Source organism: Azolla caroliniana, unplaced genomic scaffold (assembly GCF_043228905.1).
Source record: "Azolla caroliniana isolate FFs.n. ecotype wild unplaced genomic scaffold, voAzoCaro1.0.p SCAF_16, whole genome shotgun sequence".
Lineage (NCBI taxonomy): Eukaryota > Viridiplantae > Streptophyta > Polypodiopsida > Salviniales > Salviniaceae > Azolla > Azolla caroliniana.
In genome coordinates, this window is record NW_028230451.1 from 3,366,676 (window position 1) to 3,388,610 (window position 21,935).

General features: G+C 36.2%; 1 protein-coding gene across 2 annotated transcripts; it reads right to left on the minus strand.

Moving 5' to 3' along the window:
- Window positions 1–1,780: 1,780 nt before the first annotated feature.
- On the minus strand, window positions 1,781–21,263 carry LOC147853621 (uncharacterized). 2 transcript variants are annotated; one of them, XM_087332606.1, is made up of 18 exons: window positions 20,997–21,260; window positions 18,652–18,762; window positions 18,423–18,479; window positions 16,299–16,372; window positions 16,094–16,193; window positions 15,929–15,999; window positions 14,393–14,493; window positions 14,171–14,274; window positions 14,041–14,094; window positions 13,873–13,928; window positions 13,750–13,788; window positions 6,761–6,908; window positions 5,559–5,743; window positions 5,420–5,487; window positions 4,364–4,436; window positions 4,226–4,287; window positions 2,524–4,144; window positions 1,781–2,058 (listed from the first exon to the last, which is right to left on the minus strand). In XM_087332606.1, exons 1-18 carry the CDS (start codon window positions 21,060–21,062, stop codon window positions 1,923–1,925), a joined length of 3,126 nt encoding a protein of 1,041 aa, XP_087188732.1. In that variant the 5' UTR covers window positions 21,063–21,260; the 3' UTR covers window positions 1,781–1,922. The 2 variants fall into 2 exon arrangements, with proteins under 2 accessions (XP_087188732.1, XP_087188733.1); XM_087332607.1 differs by lacking the exon at window positions 1,781–2,058 and having other exon boundaries at window positions 2,520–4,144; window positions 20,997–21,263.
- Window positions 21,264–21,935: the final 672 nt, after the last annotated feature.

Consider the following 21,935-nt stretch of genomic DNA (forward strand, 5'->3'; position numbering starts at 1 on the left):
GGGAAGAGGTGGATACATGGATGTGGGGGACTGGTACCCCGCATCTCCACCAATATGTGAAATGCACATAAGATATCAAAACCAACCTAGTTCGCTTCTTACTTTACTCAATTTATAGTAGATACAAAGGTACCCATTTGGGTTAGCTTAGTTAAAAAGGGTGTGCTAAACGGGTGGATCGGCTTAGGTACATGCATCCTAAAAAGTGTGTGCTAAAAGGGTGGCACAAAGGAACACATGCACACCACAATATATATTTTATAGAAATTCATTTTAAGAGTTATCACATTCATGCATGATTCATAAATTGTATGACCCACAAACTCACGAATACTATTACAAATAAAAAATACTAATATTAAGAAAAGAATGGTTTAAGGGTGGTTAACCACACCAAATACCCATGAGCCAAGGAGAAAAGATGAAAATACATTTTAGTGTCCCATACCAATGACCATCATATAAATATAGACATATACACACACAAGAAGAGACAACCACATCTTAATATAGACACATACACATAGACACACAAGCAAGGGTTTTTTGTGTCTTGTATTGTTTTAATATGAAACATTTTACAAAAAGAAGAGACAAACATCGACACATGCACATACATGCCCACAAACATAAATATATGCACACCCACATAAATGCACATCGACACATGCACATACATGCCCACAAACATAAATATATGCACACCCACATGAATGCACATCGACACATGCACATACATGCCCACAAACATAAATATATGCACACCCACATGAATGCACATAGACACATACGTGCAAAAAAATAAAAGCACCGTAGTTGATGGCAAGGTTGATGAGGATGTTGGAGACTTTCCCTCTCTTCCTCGGACATACCCCCCAATGCATGTGTAGGCTAGGTTTGGTTAGTATAGAGATTTTGTGAGATTATGTTTTAAACACATCATGACAACGTACTTCGTATGTATGTGTATAGTGTAGTGTAGGTATGTATGTATGTATCTTGCATATATTGGCATGTCTATGTATGCATGTATGCAATGTAAATAAATGTGTATATACGCCACATGTGTATTTGTATATTGTAATGAATGATCATATTTTTGTGTTTCGCATATATGTAGTTGAAACTCTTATCACCATAAAAAGCTAATGTTTTGTTTTGTGATATATGGTCCATTGGGGCTCTGTTGTGCTATGTATGATATTTCCAATCTCTATTTTGGAAGATTTGAGGACATATGATGACATACTACTGAAGACTGCATTTTAGAATGGGAGGATTAGACTCATAATGTATTATGTCTGTGCTGCTGATGATGAATTCAATATAGGGGGGATGTTCTCGTCGATGTCTATAATTAAATATATCACTCGAATACTTAACCATGATGTCTCCCCTTAATAGTTCACTGGAAATATGATTCAGTTAATGCATTATTGTTTTCTAGGTCTAATGAGACCTTTTGCTGTTGTTTTCTACGTTTGATGAGACCTGTGCAAGGATATGGCATACCCTACTGGGAACTTCTGAGGTGATTCTAGTAGTAGCAATTGATTGTATATGGATATTGTCCCTCATGTTGTGCCTTGTCCTTTGCAACTAATAATGATCAATTGGATCCACAGAAAATCAACCTCATAAGAGATGTTGCACAGCTAATTATGCTATATTTACCTCTTTGGATTGGTGTCAAACCCTCTGTGTAGGATGTTCAAAGTTCAGGGTTTCAGATTTTACTATATCACAACTGACTTAAAGAACAAAAGAAGACCTCAAAATCTTCTGGGAAATAAAATGAATAATTCTATTAAAAAAATCAGTTATTGGCTATTTTACAACTGATCTGTGTTCAGTTCATGTAGATTTTGTAACAATCGCACAAGAAGAATCATCAGTATTCTCTTTATACATACGGGTGATTATCATTCATCATTGGAACTGGAAGCATCTCTCATATTTAATGCATGTTGCATAGCCCATATTGCAAGTGGCCGCATATAAGCCAAAGACCTGAAGTGACCATTCACTGTCCATCCTTCTGGAGTCTGAAACCAATATCTGTCAATTAAATAAACACACTTAACAAAATTATATAAGAGCATGTTAGGCATTAACGAAAATCTATAGCTACAAATAGGAATTGGCAACAGTTCAGTTTCAGCTTAACTGAATTGGCCTTGTCCAAACCAAACCGATTAAGCCTTTTTCGCCTTATCCAAACCAAACCAGTTAAGCCTTGACCAGGTTGACAGTTCTCAAACTTGAACTGAACTAGTTCCTAAACTTGTTAAGGTTTAACTGGTTTGGTCAAACCGGTTTGTCTAAACCGTTTAAGGCTTAACCGGTTTGGCGGTTCATTCTGTTCACCTTGAGCCTTGCCAAACTGAGCTCAAAACCAGTTAACGCGGCTCAAGCCTGAACCGAACCGCCAAACCGTTTATAAAAGTTTTAACGGTTTAGTTTAGGCTTGAGCCAAACCATTGCCCATTCCTATCTACAAAGTAAAAACTGATGAAGGTTTACCCAAATCCCTCCTCAGACCAGCCAGTACAAAAAATCCCTTCAGCCGTATGGAAAGCTTCTTCTACCATCCCGGCATGTATCATTGTAGCAGCAAGTGCATAGGTGACACCGGTCCAGATCTCTCTAGATTGCATACACGTCTCATCAACTTTACCATTTGGATGCATCCCATTTACAGCTCCTAGCTTTCCTTCCTTCACCTTCATCACGTTGAATTCATATATCTTTTTTAGAATAGTCTTTATCTTCTCCTCCTCAAACAGAGGAGGCAAGCCAGATGCAAACATATACAGTTGTCCTGCCAGTTGATCTGCCTGTATGGAATTACTGTTGCTACTGGTTCCACTATCATAATTGAAATATGAACCATTCCATAGTTTCTTCTCATATACATCCCTAGCTTGCAAGAACTTGGACCTAAAGCTTTCAATAAGAGTGTCCTGATTCAGCTTTTCTGCCATAGCTGCCGCTGCTTGGAGGGCTCCGAGCCAAAGCCCACCACAGTATGCACTGATACCATGAACAGTCCATGCATCATAAGTTTGGTCAGCAAAACCATCATTTTCAATAAGTCCATCCCTATCTTTGTCAAATTTGTCCATATAAGCCATAGCGGTAAAAACAGCTGGTAATGTCTTTTCAGCAAATATTAAATCTTGAGTTGCTACAAAATCTCTGTAAACCTGAAGCACAAACTTGCAGTTGAGATCTTTCCACTTGCTGGTGTCATGAATGTTGTAAGCATTTACCTCAAACCAGGGATCATGCATTCCAAGGTCATGAGGTACTGCACCAAGGACCTTTCTGATACCCCAATCAGCTTCTGTAAGAAACTTGGTCTTTTCTGGGTTGTGTGTCATTGTAGCATCAGCAATTTGCTGTTGGATGGAGAGCTCCAGCTTTGGGAACAACTCAAGAAGTGCAAATGATGCATAGAAGTGGACATCATAAGTACACCACATCACATATTCCAAGCCTTCCAAATATAAGAAACGCCCTACATTATCGACATCTTCATATTCCTCATTATCTGGATTATGCCCATCATATTCTGGTGGGATTGCAACATCTTCTATCATTATTTTTAAGGATGTTTGCTTAAACTCAACCACATTATCAGACACCTGACTTTGTGTTGATATGTTCTGAAAGGCTATGGTTTCAATTCCCATGGTCTCTTTATATTCAACAATATCACCAGAAGTTTCATCTCGATTCATTTCATTGCTGCAAACAGCACTATTCTGGTTTAATATTTGAGAGGACTCAACGTCTGGTTTTCCTGAGTTCAATCCTGTTTCCAAGTCATTGGTATCAACCTGATGTTTTTTATCATTCAGTTGTGATTCACCAACTTTTTCTACCATGTCTAGCTGAGTTTTGTCGTCACATTCCTGTAAAGAATTCTGCTTTGATGGATGAGTTTCCAAATCTTCTGTTTCGCCAGTGATCAAACTGGGTTCAATGTCTCTCTGACCATCAGTACCCATGATCGTATTTTCTTCAGAATATACCATGGCAGAAGTTCTAGTCCAACCATCTGAATCAGTTCTAGCTTCAGTATTTTCTACGAGAATTTTCTGACCAAGAGACTCTCCCTTCAAATTTGCCGCCTCACTCTCTAACATGAAATTCAACGTCATGAAATCAATCATCTACACTGGGTATATTATCTGGTCTTTGTTCATTCCTTAGAACTTACCTGTCCACACTGTGCCTCCAGCAACTAGAAAATACAATTCATTGAAAAGAGTGAAACGATACCTGAAACACATAAACTATCAAGTTCTAAACACCATTACAATATTCAATCCAGTCTTGTATTCAAGTGTCTTCTTACCATTCAGGCAGATTTACATCTTCCAAAATCGGTTTCTGCCATCTTGCAATTGCTGACTCCCATCTAGGAAATTCTGTACAGATAGAATCAAATAGGAACAGGAAATTTTAAATGTAAGCTTTACTAGATAGCATAGTTTGTGTCAGTTAATGTACAGGATGCTCTGTTAATTTTAAACTTTTTACACACATTGGAGGATGGATTCATAATTTGACCTCTGAAGACAATAATAAAATTTATGTATTTATTTATCTATCTATCTATCTATTATGGACATTAATCTATTGCATATTCCGCAATCTGATAGGAAAGCTGTAGACCTCTTCAAATTAATTAGAGATTGAGGTAGGCAAATATGCATGCAGACCTTTGGAAGAAAAAATCTGCCAATTGTGTCATCAGGGAGTGGAATCTGAAAAATAGTATGTTTTGCCACTATAATGTTTCTAATGAAATAAGAGGAACATACCTTGCCTCTTTAACCAAGGCTTTGGCCCACTGCGCAAGGTAATGAAATATGAGTATGCTTGGGTCTCTTCTTGTTAGAATTCAAGAAACAAAAATAGAAGTTTTATATGACAACAATACAACGGCACAGGCTCATCAACAAAGAAAATTACAATTTTCTTATAGATCCATTATTCCTCATGCCACAAGTCAATCAAGGACTACACAAATGGGCTTCCGACCCGGCCATTGCAAAGGGTCTACAATAGATCGGGCAATAGCAATTGGCAATGCACATAGGTCCCCACCTCATGGACCACGATCTCACCACCTTTATCATCAACAAATAAAGGTCATTATCGCCCACCATCACAAGTGATACCCTCGCTTCAAAGATCTCTCCATTCTTTTAGTCACTTTTATTTTTATTTACTATCTCAGTTAGTTGCATTCGTTTAGATGAGACAACATTAGTATATATTTCAATCTTTCTGCATATCGATTAGGAGCACTCTGTAGAGACACCTTTCTAATAACTCTCTTCGATTTAACTTTTGTATCTATAAATTCACTCTAAAGCTCAAATAAACAATAAGAATAACATCGTACCAAGAAGAGCATCATGAGCCAATCGTGTGGCAGCCTTTCCAGAAAAACCATAGAACTTTGTATATCTCCTGTAAGGACAAGATTCATATTTGTATATTATCAAATGTGTTTGGGATTCATTTCAAGGCATAATATGTACCTGTAATATGATCTTCCTTTCAAGAACTTGACCTTCGGCGAATCCCAAACTAAAGAGAATGTAACTGTTCGTTTCTGATGTGCTGGAACTGCAACTGTGGCTGCTACTGCACCTCCAATGGCTCCACCACGTGGCGATACACCAGTTGGAAAGGAATCCCAATGCTTCCCGTTGAACATTCCATGCTAAAAATGGTCAAATATAACTAACAATAATTAAATCCATTGCAGTCTGTAAAAAATGGTGAGCCTTATATGGCGTTTAATGCGTTGCCTTTTCTGTTACCATTTATATACTTCAACACATTTAAAAGAAGTGTTAAATATCATTTACAGTCTTCTTTTTGCTATTGTGATTGCAATGTCAGCATTAGTCACAATGACTGTTATTTTGGGTGAGTTTAATCTCTGGATGGAATGGGTAAGTGGTTGCAAGCCTTTGGCAACATATTTCTGTGATAAATAAAACAATTTGTTACTTATTTTCCCAAGTATTCCTGTGCCAAGTACATAAGTTGCATCACCTAAATGCTTCATTGTGAAGACTTTGCAGCCAATTCATCAAAGTATCCAACTCGTAAATGACCATCCCGATTAACGTATCATCTTATGCCTTATTCGTGTAAAGGCAGTGAACTACTTTTCGTAAGTTTGACGTCTTTACCTTGCACCATAAAACCCTCTTCTTGCTCTCTTAATATTTCCTCATCTCAGAAAGCTCTCTTTTATCGTCATTTGAAGTCTGAACAAATTTCATTAAGGATAAACAGTATACCAAGTAGTCATATTTCCTGTACGTATAAAAATATCATCAAATTGTAGCCCTTTCTCTTTCCTACAGGAAAAGCACCACCAGCTACTAATCGCTTTGCATAGCCTCCTCATAGCAAGAGGGCTTACCAAAGTCCATCAACATTAAATATTCCAAACTGGGAAAAGCTTTTGAGGTGGAAGAATGGCTGGTTCCATGGCCATGATCTTCTCAGAAGAAGAGCCAGACGAATATTAATGTTTGCACCTATTAGCCAGAAGAGTCTATAGTTTAAAGAAATTAATTGCCTGAATGGTGACTAAAAGCTTATATTCCTCACTTCTTAGTATTTACAGATCTTCCAGTAACTGATTTCGCTATGCATAAAATAGTAGCCCGTCTTGCCTCAGACAATTGTATTATTAAGAGATTAGCTTCATTCACCTACACACCTCTTTGATTTCCATCCACATATCTCGGGCTGAAAACTCTTGGTTATCATTCCCTAACATAGAAAAGCATGGGAATACGGATATGTGAACTTCATCAGTCATCTGAGCTGCAATCGCAAACGTTATTGGTGGATTACCATTTGATGTCCTGTAATCACAAATACATCAATATTCTCGCCTAACATTTTTTAGTTTAGGAAAAATACTTTCATCGGGATTTAATATATACCAATTCATTATAAAGGATACTCCATTATATACAAGAAATAGCAACTCAAGTAAACACATTCCGGCATCAAGAAAACTAAAATTATCTACAGCTCTATATAGAGGATTTTCAACAATGAGCAACAAAACATTACCAAACCAAGCATACAGCCCATTATGTTCTCATTGTATATATCATGCCTAGAGGAACTGTGGTTATTTTTCTTTCTCATTTTGTGATTGATTGTCAACTTCCATATACTGTATCATGTAATTCAATAAATATGATCTATTTGAAGCTAATAAAACCTTAACGAGCTTTACACACATCTAGTTTCTATGTATATAACTCTAAAACAATCCCTTGCCTTACATACATTTCCCTATTCACAGTGAGAGGAGAAAGTCGTCTTTTTCTTACCATACATAGTAACATGAAGAAGTAAATAAAATGTTGCATTAACGTCTTCAAAAGGCCATGAGACCAAAAATTACATCCATGTAAATCTTATAGAAGTCTGGTAAAATAAAGAAAATAATTTGTACCAAACTAAGCAATTGATCAAAGTACAATAATATAGGAACCATGGGGATATAAAATGCACAAAATAAATAGATGCATATTTAGGATAGGTAGAACATCGGTGAATCAGCCCATGAATGCTCCCATATAATGTATGACATCAATATCATACTACATATGGAAGCATTCATGGCGAATTATGCTCGATAATGATTATAGTCTGCTGCTTTATCTGCTTTGAAGTTTTAGCTTGGATTCACTTTATTCTTCAACAAGAGAACAAAGTTTCTTAAATTTCCTACAATGCTCTTATTTCAGTTTCATTGCATAAACTCAATGTTATCTTATATGATTATCCATTATTTCTTTTTGCAACATAGTGAACCACTTGACAATGATGCATTTTCTTTTCTTCTTGATGAAATAATGGTCTCCAATTAATAGAATACACAACTCAATGCAGTTCGTGATTTCTTGGTGATTGAATATGTGTCTCCTCACCAGAGCATGGAAAAGACAATGATTTTCTATGGTATACTTATATACACTAAGGCGGATGTGCCAAGAAGCAACCATGTACTGCAAAGAAAAAAATGCCCCACTTAATGAAATGGGGCATCTTCATGAGCCTCAATATCTGATTAAGCTTAAATTAAGCACATTTGCAGCACACGGCTCATAAACGCCAGCGAATTGTTCATTTCATCAAAAGGGAAATATCTCTAATATTCAAATCTGATAGAACAGAAAATGTCCCCAAGATTTCAACAATTGACTGAGAATGTAAGCAACTGGACAGCTGAAAGGGATAGTAGACAATCAACCTGGTATCATGTCTACAAATAATAATCACTCCCTGTGGATAGGGAGTGATAGGAACAAAAGAAAGACGTAGTAAAGTCTCTAGAAGACTGAAAGTAAAGTTGCAAATTAGTTGCAAACACATCAAAATTTTAATGCCTAAAGTTTAGAAATTTCTCAAAGTTTAAATGGGACTCCCTGTGGATAGGGATTTGACGGGAACAAAAGAATGATGTAGTAACGTCCCTAGAAGACTGGAAGGAAAACTGCAAATTAGTTGCAAACACACCAAAAAATTTAAGCCTAAATTTTAGAAATTTCTCAAAGTTTAAATGGGAAATTTATAGTCCTCATCATCTCATTTCTTTTCTCCAATTACGTGATTGATATAGCCTTTATCATGAGATAGGATATTTAAAATTGCCTTTACCATGAGATTTCAAAATTTGGTAAATCAAGGCATTATTCCAATCAGCATAAATGCACTACTCCAGTTGTGATGTGACGAGCGCACATGAGGAAATAAAAGATTGAGGGATAGAGCAAACATACGACGAGAAGAACACGATACAAGATGAACTTAAAGACAACAAAGTTACTTAGATCAACTTTCAAAGATCTTACACTATGAATAAAAGGTCAAGGGTTCAAATCTTGTAATGGACAATGAAGGGAGAAAGGTGCTACAATAAATAGCAAGGTGTAGAGTAGAGGTTTGTGGTAAAAACAAAAAAGGACTTAAAAGTTGCACGTTCGTCGAGTCTCGAGGTCAAGTGCCACAAATAGAAACTTATTATTTTGGTAAGGGCCCGCTAAAAACCTATAAAAGGGAGAGGAGAGCTCATTGTTGGGAGAGAATTTTAGATTGAGGCGAAAACACTACCAAATTCTCAAACGAGCTTGGAGTAGCAAATCAAGAGGGCATTAGAGATCACCGATGGCAAGAGGCAACAAAACTGTCTTGTGGTCCTCTAAACAAAAACTCGAGGATATCCCTCCAAAGCTTTACTCGCTATTCCTACATCTCTATTTTTTATATTCTTACCTTTCAATGCACTTCATGTAACAGAGTCAAGAATTATCTCGTTTGTATTTAGACTGATCTTTCAATCTTTGATGTAATTAGTTTTTGGCATTCATATAAATTAATTTCAAAAATCCACTATCTAATGTTATTCTCAATCAGACAATGATTGCATCAGAAATTTTGTTGGAAAATTCTGAGCTTGGAACACAAACTTATGGAGATTTGGAGCAAGATTCATAAAAAGACAAGCCGTCAAATTACTGCACCAAAAAACTCACATTATGGTTTGCCACGAGGTTTGTGTCAGATTTTTCAGATCATGATTCCAACCACTGGGTGAGAAGTTGAGAGAGACAAAGAGAAGAGGTTCTATTTCACCTTGTTGCACAATTATATTAGCAAGTCCAATGCCAACTAAAAAATGAGAATGGTTTCTCATAATACTTTTTAAGTAACATGGGATCTAACCAAGGATGTCCATTATCATAAACCTTGCTTAGCCCCCATGTTACTTTTTAAGTAACATGGAGGGGGGCTAAGCAAGGTTTATATGCATTGATAAATTGGAAGAAGTTGTGAATAGGGTAGCAAGAGAAGAAGGATTAGATGCCCCAAAACTTATGCAACAAGTTATCTTGTTGCTTTTATATGTGAATGACGTGGTTATACTTCATATGATGTTGATGGTATGCAACGTTTACTTGGAGCATTAGATGCATTTGTCAAAGTAGTGCATTAACTGTAAATGAAGATAAAAACCAAAATGACAGTAGTACGAACCATCCAGCCTCACCAATACCCTATGCTTACATAGATGGGAGAACATGCACAATTTGTACAAAGCTTTAAGTATCTTAGTATTGATGTACCTACCACAAAAAATGGAGTGTATGCTTTGAGTCTAGACTTCAAGCTGGTTGGAAAAGTTATTATATGTTGGAAAATAAATGCAACCCAAGTGATACTCATGGATCGGACGTGAAACTAATGTTATAGTATCTTAGTATTGATGTACCTACCACAAAAAATGGAGTGTATGCTTTGAGTCTAGACTTCAAGCTGGTTGGAAAAGTTATTATATGTTGGAAAATAAATGCAACCCAAGTGATACTCATGGATCGGAAGAACTAATGTTATTTAATGTCATGGTAACACAGGTTTTGCTTTATAGAGTACAAGTGTGGGGAGGCACTATCTCTCTTAATGTATGGAATGAGATTGAGAAGATTCACAGTATGTTTTTAAGGAGACAAAAGGGAGTTAAATCCACCACCTCTTATCAAGTTATGCTCTTGGGAACAAGTGTTCAACCTATAAAGATATTGGCACTACAGAGCATATATAGATGATACATTACAAAAGTCAAGAATATGTCAAATCATAGAATACCACATCTTGCTTAGAATGTTGGGTGTAAACTACAAAAGAATCACAAAACCGATATTCTCTCTCATCTGGTTGGGTAATTGACATCAGAAAATGGTTCAAAAGATGGGATGTGGAAGAACTCCTAGAGTTTTCAAGTGATGCTACGAAATATGTAGTTATTGAGGAAAGATTAATGGAACCATTAAGGAAGAAGTGGAAAGATGCTAAACAGACAAAATTAGAATATTACATTACAAACATCAATCCTGAATGTTGGGTACTATATAAGGCAAGAAGGCCTATTGATCGTATTCAACCTTATCTCATTACAAACATGAGTATTACCTCTCGTGAGTCCTAACACTCTTTCGCACTCGATCACATAACCTAGGTATTGAGGTTGCATTATGGAATCAAAATCAGCCAAATATAAAGACATGTAATGTGTGCGAGGAAAGGCTAGTAGAGAATGAGTATCACATGCTTTTTAAGCTATGACGATGTATAAAGAGGGGGTGATGACTTGAGTGTCACACTAAAGAAAACATCTAGAAGGTTGAGCTCATATGTATATGCCTTATTCACACATCGAAACTTGGTGCTTCAAAGTGTGAATATCCCTTCTTAGGAAGGAGACACCCATCAAGATAACTTTTGTACTAAGGTCCCATGGGTCAATATTGGCCTCTATATGGACACTAAACATATCTATCTATGTTCTCCTCAAACATTCACTTCATCCAACGTTCTCCTCCTTCAACATCCGGATAGGGAATAAAATAATAATATGAGTACGTATACAAGCCACATAGATTAGATTTATTTGTGTAAGGCAAGATTCAAACCTTACACTTAAGACTTTGAAGCATTGTATTTACCAATAGGGTGACTACTATTGAGAGTTTCATTTGTCATAGATAAATTTTACGTATGAATACATAGTCAAAAACCACCAAAACTAAACCACATGCACAAACCCAGGGTACAATGTTGGACGCCCATGACCCATCCTCTCTGGTTCAAGTCCTTGGAGGTCACATTCAGATTCACACGCACGCGCTTAAATTCACGACACCAGTCCAATATAGCCTAGGTTACCCCCATCTAAACATGATCAAAGTAGAAAAGAATAGAGTGATCCGAACTGATATTATTAAACTTGAAAGCAAGATAACTTTGAATAACTTTGGAACTGAACTGAACCGTGACTTAATGGTTTAAACAGTTCCGTTTGGTTCGGCTCAAGTTCAAGTTTTTTTAATAGATCAGTTAAAACAGTTTGATGGTTTAGGGTTGCCAATTGATTTTTTTAAATATTTTTTTAAACAATCTTTTCATTTTTAAGCCTAATTCTCACATTTTAGGAAAAATCTTTAAAATTTTGAAAATTTTAAATTTGAAATAATGAATATATTTAAATTTTAAATTTTAAATTTTGAGTTTTGACCTAACTTGAAAACCAAAACCGAACCACGAAACAATGGTTTAACGGTTAGGATTTTTTGTAACGTTTCGGTTTAAACGGTTTCAAGTTGAATGGTTTCGTGGTTAGGTTCGGTTCAGTTCAGTTCAAGTTTCAAATTTTTTAAACAGTTCGGTTTTGACACTCTCAAACCGAACTGTTGCCAGTTGTCAATAGGGAGACATGAATGAATACCTCTAGAAGAAAGAATTTGCCAATTGTGTTACAAGGGCTTAGAATCTGAAGAACAATTGATTTGTCATTTTAGAGTTTTTTATGAAAGAAGAGGGAGATACCATTGCCTCTTTAAGCAAGGGTTTGGCCCATTATGCAAGGTAATTGACTCTGAGGACCAACGGTGCCTAGGGCTTTTCTTGCTAGCACTCAAGAGACACGAGGAAAAGTTTTTGAAGGACAACAATACAGCCACTGCTCATCAACAAAGAACAATCACAACTTTCTTTAGCCCCATCACTCCTACTCATGCTACAAGTCAATCAAGGGCTACACAAATGAACTCCCAACCAAGAGATAGTAAAGGGGTTACAATAGATCGAGTAAATGCAATAGCCTCATTGTTACGGGCATGACCATATAATATCCCGTGGTAAGATTGTGTCATAATATTCTATACACGTGGATAAAGTGTGAGGGTTAAAAGAGAGTGTAAAGAAGGGAAGGATTTTAATCCTTGGGATTGAGACAACCCATTAAGGCCAAGTGTGAACTTGCTTGGGGGCCTTAGGTTTGGCTATAAATATGAGGCCTAGCTACCCTCATTTGACACTTTATTGACTATGTCGAGACTCTGTCCTCGTGGTGATCAACTCTTGAAGCGGGCGCCCCAGTACCAAATGCGACTCGATGCCACGGCGGTGTATGGGACGCCGATTGAGGCTCAAGTCCGTCTTGATCTCTTCGCTCAAGGGTGGTCGGGTGGATCGGCACCCTTCTTTCTCTCTCTCCTCTCCATTTTCTAATAATATATTTCCTTATCTCATGCTTACATTAGGATCTAGCTCTAACACTCATGGAGCACGATTTCACCACCCTTTTCATCAACAGTCTCCCACCATCACAGTCAGAGACCTCTCCATTCTAGATCAACCTATGACAGAAATCTTTCAAAGACAAGCATTATAATCTATCTGACTTGAGAATCTTACATGTATTGATAACAAGATTCTTTAGTCAGTTTTTATCTTATTTACTTTTATACCCAATAACATTTGTTCTCAAAGACGAGCAACACTCAAGATGTAGACTCTTGTTTGATCTTTTAGGCCATTTTGGCCTCTTAAAAAAAGACATTAATATATCGTTCTTTCTTTTCTAAGCACAGATAAAAGCTCAAACATGGACAAGTAGAAATACATCCTAACTAATGTATGTCCTGCACACAACAAAAGCATTAGGAATAATGATACATGCAAGTTGGCTTACTAGGTAATACTATGAGCACCGTAAATATTAGTATATAATTATTCTATGGTAAAAGCTTTCAGAAAGACTCGTGTGATACAAAACCTAGCAAGTAAATTGTGATGCTCAAAAATAAATACAACATGAAAAGAACTAACAGAAAAGGACCAATGGTTTACTTGTGATGCAAAAGAACACCACCCACTCCATCATCCTCCCTGTTGTAAACAAATACCATAAATGTTGGTGCATTTCCCTCAACTACCAAAATTACAAAGAAAAAGACCAAATCAAGAACCTACATGAAGCATTCATTAAAATGTCCACCAGTAAAGTGTGTTTGTCCACCAATGGAATTCTGCATTATTAAGATATAGTACAAATGTGTGATGAAATCTAATGGTTATTATGATTAAAGTAAAAATGTTGTGCATACATATTACAATTGGAAAAGTAGTACGTATTCTTACCATCCACGAGAAAGCTAATGTCACAATTGCATTATCATTCCCAGTGTTGACAAACTGTCACCCAAAACACGTGATCATGAAAGACTCAGTATAAAAGATTAATTCTAATAAGGCATACAGGAACACTTACTGTATATGAAAAAACTGTTGCTGGTAAACAGCTTTCCCTATAGTTGTTTGGAATGAAAGGTGAGACCTGACGACATGATATTTTAAGTTCTGGATCTGGTTCGCCTGTTAAAATCTATTCACAACTTAATTTGTTCCCTAAGATATTTGAAGTTCTGGATCTAGTTTGCCTGTTCTCCAAGAATATTAATTCCAGATTTTTGACATAAAAATCATGATTTACCATCATAAATAGTCCATGCTCTAGGGAAAACTGCATGATAAGTTGAATGTTGACCATCTAGATTCCAATCCCATGATGCAATACTCGCATCATCTAACATTCTTCAAATATATAAATTAGTGTCAGCTTCAGTAGACAAATCTATAACTGTACAACATCAGATTGCTTTGTATGTCAAACACAAATTCATGAAAAGAATTTGCTAATCCAGGCAAACCATCTGCACAATAAGTGTAGAAAATACTCAACTAAATATAAAATCCTGCATAGCAAAGTTATGTATGTAAAACACATACATAACCAATTATGATAAGAAACACATCAACACAATACATCATATGCCAAATGGATATGAAAGGCAAACTGGGTTAAAGTAGAATTCAGAAACAGAAACCCACGCAGTACACCATTTTCTGCTGACTCTGGTCTGTTAGGGTATGTTCCAGAGTATAATCATTTAGAATCTATCAGACATTTACCAATACTTCTTATGGCTGAGTTTTCTCCTATGTGTATGTGTTTATGAAGATGTTACATCAGGTATTTTATTTGACCATGAAAAATGACATTAAAAACTCTGCAGTGAAACAAATTCAAATGAAACGTTTCTGGTTAATTCATTCATTTTAATTGTCTTTTTCTGTGACACACGTGGTGGTCCCCAACAAAGTATATGACATACTTAGATGGATATCAAGACGGGTGAATACACCACCCCAAGAATAGTTATAATTGCGTTGAAGAATGACATGTATCTCAATCTCCCGATAGTGGTCTCACTAAAATTACTGATAATCTTTGTATCCGCTGAAAGTGTATTATTTAGGGAATCAGTTTATAAACAACAGCAAATAGTTCTAACAAATTGACATATTCTTTGAGGTGGGCCCCCAACAGTAGAAGCATCCACAACTAAAGAGAGGCAAAACTGAAAAGGAAAAAAACCAAATCCTAGGTGAGAAAAGTGACAAATAAAAACTTTACGTCAGGGCTAATGATTGAGAGTGTGAAACGCAAAATAAAAGAAAATTTATATACACAGCTTTAAAGATGCCAAGATAGCCGTTGATAACTAGAAATAATTACTATGGGACTCAGTGGACACCACAGAAGTACATAAAGAGAAGCTATAAGAGAAGCATCGGGGTTTGAATTTTGCATAAAAAGTTTTTAGGTTTGAGTAATCATGTACCTGAGACTTGGAATAGTTACTACAAAATTTCTAGTAACCTAGTAAAGTTTCCAGCACTATATTTATTTCCTCACACTTGTATATGTCAGGATAGCTTCTTGCGCCTCTCATCTTCCTCTATGTTAAGCATTATCAGTAGAATGTAGTAAGTTTTTCATTTAATATCACTCATTGTTTATCACTGCTATAATTTACACTTTACAGCAAGATGTCTACACTGTTTGCTTGTAAAACAAAAACTCAGTATAGAAGATGTGACAACACATGAATAACAAGTAATAAATTTGTACTCTCCAACAAATTAGAATAAAAAATCCTAAAGTTTCTTGCAGTGCACACTTTACCCAAGTTCAGTAGGTCGTCCAGGATACAACACAGAGCTGAATTTTTTTCCATTATCCCGTGAAATAAATACCTGTTGAAAGCGAAATCCTTGTAGAAAATGAGAACTTTTCTTGGTAAATTACTTGATGAGTTCCACACATAAACAGCAAGAAATGGCAATATACCGAGAATTGATTTGGTAATACCGGCCCTTCTTCACAAACTCCAGGTAGTAACTGCCACCGTCTAAACTCTCCTCTGAAGCCTCTACCAATACTTCCAGAACTGTACATACCAACACGTTCCTAAATGGTATTGAATATAATAAAAGAAAAGTGGCTTTTATGAAATAGTTACAATATGTTTGGTATAAATTAAATCTTTCCATACCCCATGCCACCAAGGGGAACACCATGGCAAGCTGAAGCTCGAATTTGCCGACTGAAAGGATCTATTGGTGGTGTCTGTACAAATGAACAAAGTCCTTGAAAGCTTGATTAGACCACAAAATGGTAATCCCCAAATAGACTAAAGATTTATGTATGTATAAAATCTACAAATGTTTCTCCATCTTAAACTGTCTTAACAATCAGTTATGCCTCACCCTTGAAAACTGGTTTGTTTAATAGCATCCCTCACCGATCAAGAACCTACATTATTGGATTGCAAGCGTTGGAAGCACGTTAACAGTAAAGATGCAGACAAGTTGCAACCCTTGGGGAGATCCTTTTGAACAGATGAAAACCATAAACGAATGTCTAACATCTACTACCACATCAAGAGGACAATCAAGAGGGAAAGATAGTGCACATAACTTTCTTGCTTCTGTGATTTGCTTTCATTCAACATTTCCCTGGAATGATGTCACACACAACCACAAAAAGATATATATGGGCATATGCACCATCAAAATAATTAGGAGATTAAACACGCTCATTCCTGATTGGCCGCAAATCTAGCTTAGCTGGAAGACGTGCACATCTCCTAAATTGACTAGATTTATTTTGTTATTTTTTATATTTATGTTCATTTCCCATCAGTAGCCTTAATCATAGTTGAATGTACAGCGTGAAAATTGGCATCTCGATATGTAACAAGCTCAATTTGATAATTCTTTATGGGCCTAAACTTTTTCAACGGATAAGAAACTCCACGCCAGTGTCATGTGTAGACATTACCAATTTAAAATTTGTGTTCAAAATATTACGCATTTAGTCACTTCTATTTATTTATTTTTACATGTATTTTGGTTTGTTGTTCTCAAAGACGAGACATCATTTTAAGATGTAATCTCCCGTTTGGTCGTATAAGCCATTTTGTCTCTTTAAAGACATTAATATATTCTTCTTTCTTTCTACAGCCATTTGGGGCTGAGCCATTTTCTTTCATTATCGAATTTAATATTATCAATTCCGATCATTGTATTCTTTTCCACTTTGGTCATGTCCAGTGGGCAATCCAAGCTATATTGGAACAGGGGCAGTACATTTATACTTGATTTAGAAACTTCTAGAAAGTTAGAGTTCACATAGTTAATGAAGATAATAACATAAACTTAACATGTTCATCCGTCAACAAAGTTAACCTGGATTTGGTCATTATTTAATATTCTTCATTTATAACTTTCGTCCAAGTAAGTGTTCCTCATAGGTCATTCTATTACTCATGATTTCATATAATTATATATCAAGAAGTGTGGATTTCTGCCCACTAATCCCATGATTAGCTCCTATGTTAGGAAATGGACAACCATGATGTTAGTTTTCTAATTTCCTGTATGACATGGTTGATAGATATTTCCATTGCCTACACCTTTGTGTTTGCATGGAAGCATACACTCGGTAGGGCAGTGGTAGGTAGCCCTAGCATAATTAAGTATTAGCCTCTTTAAGATGCAATCTCTTGTTTGGTCTCATAGAGCATTTTGGCCTCTGAAAAGACATTAATAATTCTTTCTTCTTTCTTTCTTTAAAGTCTTCAAGGTCTCTCTTGCAAGAAGTTAATTTTTCTTTCTGTCTGTCTTATTATACTTTTGCAACTAGTAGATGATTTTGGAGTTGAAAGACTCTCAACGGAGGTTTTGTCAATCCTGCTGAGAAAATCAAAATCTTCTGGAGGTTTACTAAATATCACACGAAATCTTAATTTGTTATAGTTTGATCAAGACGAATCCTGCCTCAAAGCTATTAAATGGTTCGGAATCTAATTCTTCAAGCCTTAGAATTTGTTGAAAGCTTTCTTAACAACTTTGAAATATTTCCCTCTGATAACAGAACAAATATACAAGCACCTGTGTACATAGCCCTGCATGTATATGCATATGCATTGTTTATGTATGCATAGTGCATGCATACACTCTAATAGAGACATGATAAAATCCTAATAAAATATCAAATCAAGTTCAAGATTCTCTCATTAACATGACAATTCAATTTCTAGAACATTGGGCATATGCCAAAGATACTCAAATTGTCCAAACAAGTATAAATGGTTTATAGTTATACTGAGATATACCCTTCCTTGTGAGCGCTCTTCTTGATTGTAAGCCCAAAGTCGATAACCAAGCTTAATCTGTACACTCGACGATAATAAAACTTCCAATGAATATACTGAAGTCGTGCGTATATTTGCATGCTAGCACTCACATAAATGCAAACACACACACACACACATCAAGAGATGGATGCTAAAAAAACATGCACTTACACATGTTAGCACATAGAAGAAACATATGTCAACGTACCATCTTGACTGCCTCTGTGAATGTTACATTGAACTCTCTAAGAAAATTTGCATGATTGTTTAGTTTTCGTCTCCATGCTATCTTTGGTGGGGCTCCTAGATCATCTTCTAACTGCAACAACAGAAGGCATTCGAAGAGGTCAATTATATTGATATATTAAAGACAAGCCCAAAGCATCATTCTTCAAATTTTCACTGCCAATTTGTTTTCAAATTCAAGGTCTATAGAATATTCCAGTTCTCCCATTAACGCTTATAAAAACAACAATCTTTTATTCATGTATTGCAAAACAAATCAGGCTAAATTCTCCATCAGAGGCCAAAAAGAGCACCATAAACAACTACAGTGCTCCAACTCTAGCTTTAACAAACAAGTCTACAGACATTCATTGGCAGTCCTTATGTTATTAACAATAGAAATTTGCAATTGTATAGGTACAATCAGTATTATGAGCCAAGTTTTTCTACAACAAAATTCTAGATGCTAGTTTTATCCCATAATAGCCTTTTTAATTCAAAGCTACAGGTACAATATTTATTTGAAGGGATTCTTAACCGTTGGATAGAAAAGAGAGCACATACACTATTGAATCAGCACAGAAAGACAGAGATATTAAAATCTTAAAAGACTATGAAGTCCTACAAGACCTGAAAAAAGAATACAACTGTTTATCTTAACTCATCAACACAAGTAACAAAAGAAAAATGTCTTTCTACGTTACCTTAAACTAAATGTTTTGTAATGTCACTGTGCCTCATAATTATTCAATAATCAAGCTTGGTGTTTGACAACTGGAACTGAAAATGCTGCCTCTAAAAATAGCCACCACCAGGTGATCCAATATGAAAAGGTCTGCAGAATGAGGAGGGAGTGTCAGCCATGCAATATGATGATGTTTGGTTGTACATCATGAGGAGTGTGTTTCTAATCGTATCTGTGCCAAAATATATGTCAAAGATCTCTGCCTAAGTGGACCAAAGTGTAAACCTCTTCCTCAAGAGATTCTCTGAGTCTGCTCATCAGTAGAAGGCAGCGACCTAAGCATCTTTGATAATCATGCTCCACATACAAGAGAAGTTCAATTTTTTTCTAAAGAGCTTCCTTTGATCTCACACTAGACTGGGTGATGAAATATATAATGCTCCTCATATTCAACTTTTTGATTGCAAATCTGGTATATATGGTTCTCTAAAGCTGTACCTGTAAATCATCCAGTCTGTATCTTGAATTGATGAGATGATGTCTAAATCTGCCCTATCACATGCATAGGAATGTGACATGTTTTTTCCTGCGCTTGGTTTAATAATGAAACCATCAGAGACATATGCAAGAGGAGGAATTTATCATTGGGTATAATTTTACCTAGTTCCACTTTGAATTGATCCAAGCTTGGTTTGTGTCCATTTCAATGATATCTGTCCTAATCATTTTACTTGTGCCTTAGCCATATCCAAAAATGGAACTCAAATACTCAAATGGTGGGGAAATACATATTCATGCCATGTACTTCGAACCAATATTTCAATTGTGAGTACCAACAATTGGTTTCACCTTCCTCTGCTACTTGTATAGATGACCCAATATCCAGCTGTGGACAACAATGCCTAAGTAATTCCCATATTCAATGTACAAAAGTCAAAGTTTTAAAAAGTGTCTCTGCAACTACTGGGGATGCTCCCTACTCAGTTCTAACTATCTCATGGGGTACTATTTCATATCATGGGGGGGGAAATCATTGCAACTAATGGCATCTCGATGTTTCTCCAATCTTGTGCATTGAAGAGGCTTGGTTCCTGTATCTCTGCTCCATACAAGAGGGTAGGTGTGGCCAATGTATTGAACATTCATTGCTTGGTACATAGTTCTAGCTGCGTAGCCTCTAGAGAGCGTGGCAGTGGATGCCTCTTCAAGGAGAAGCAAGGTTTTTTTTTCCATTCCTTGCAAACATACCTGGGATTATGTCAATTATTTTCTATATAGATTGATAAGGCGGCATTTTAGCATTGCTTTTACATTCCTAGATGTATTCCTTGCAAATATTTCCATTTTTAAGTGATGGTACTATGTAGATACACATGTGAAGCTAATGTCCTCTCATCTTACAAGACTTTTAGTTGTAATTTTTATTATTAAATTACAATCAAAGAAATGTTTCCCCCTAATAACAGCATTAATTTTTAGAACTTTCAAGCTAAATTTCCACCTATACACTTCATAAAATCACAATAACAGAATGAGATCTTTTGAAATGATAATTCCAATTCCCTCCATGTTATGTTCTTTAAAGTGGGTTTTGTCTGAAAATATGTGGATGAAAAGGATAGGGAAACAGAGTCAATAGGTACCAGCTTAATCGTTGACTCTGAGACGTAATCAGTGGCAGGCCATGTTTTGTCTCCCATAGTTGACATTTCAAGATGCGTATTGCTGCGCAATATGCTTATGATAAATCTGAATGATTTGTCTGATGTTTCGAAAGACGATCAAACCCTTATGCTCCACTCAGAGAGAGAGAGAGAGAGAGAGAGAGAGAGGCCAAATATGTACATATAGCGAACCGTAGCACGGTCTCCATCATATAACAAACAAGTCATGAATTCAGGAATATGTCACTTAGAGAGAGAGAGACAGAGAAAGAGAAGCCAAGTATGTATAGGGAGCCCGTAGCACGGTCTTCATCATATATGTAACAAACAAGTCATGAATTCAGGAAAATGCCATATGTGTATGTGTAGTGAGTATGGTGTATGTGTATGTGTATGTGTATGTGTATGTGTATGTGTATGTGTATGTGTATGTGTATGTGTATGTGTATGTGTATGTGTCTATGTATGTGTATGTGTCCGTGTATGTGTCCGTGTATGCGTATGTGTATGAAATTACCAAGTATACCTCCTGTTTTTTGTAATTCTCAAAATACCCCTCCCCCCCCATTACAAAACATGTTCACTGATTTTTTGGAGGAGTTTATCAATAACTAGACGCTAATGGCCATTAGTGTCTATGCAGTTTTTAGGGGTAAGGGAGGAGGTGCAACCATTTATGGGAGATCTTGAGTATTATGACTACTTATTACATCTAGAAGGGTCGATGCTCTCTCGTTTTTCATCGAGTTAGAGCCTCACCAACCGAATTAGTAATAATATTTGGTTGGACATGGTTCATACTTTGAAAGGTCAATGGGATTGTATTATTGGATATTCTATCGATAAAGTTGCTTAATGTCGTCGATTTCTTGCTCTGTGGAAAGTTACTCCAGTTATGTCCTTCAAGAGTGACACTCC

Excerpts from the sequence above, each read along its gene's own strand:
- LOC147853621 (XM_087332606.1), bottom strand. The coding sequence starts at position 21,062 with ATGTCAACTATGGGAGACAAAACATGGCCTGCCACTGATTACGTCTCA. Across the intron at positions 16,373-18,422 it reads AAGAGCGCTCACAAGGAAGG|ACACCACCAATAGATCCTTT; the intron begins GTATATCTCAGT and ends TCATTTGTACAG. Across the intron at positions 14,275-14,392 it reads AGCATGGACTATTTATGATG|GCGAACCAGATCCAGAACTT; the intron begins GTAAATCATGAT and ends AGATTTTAACAG.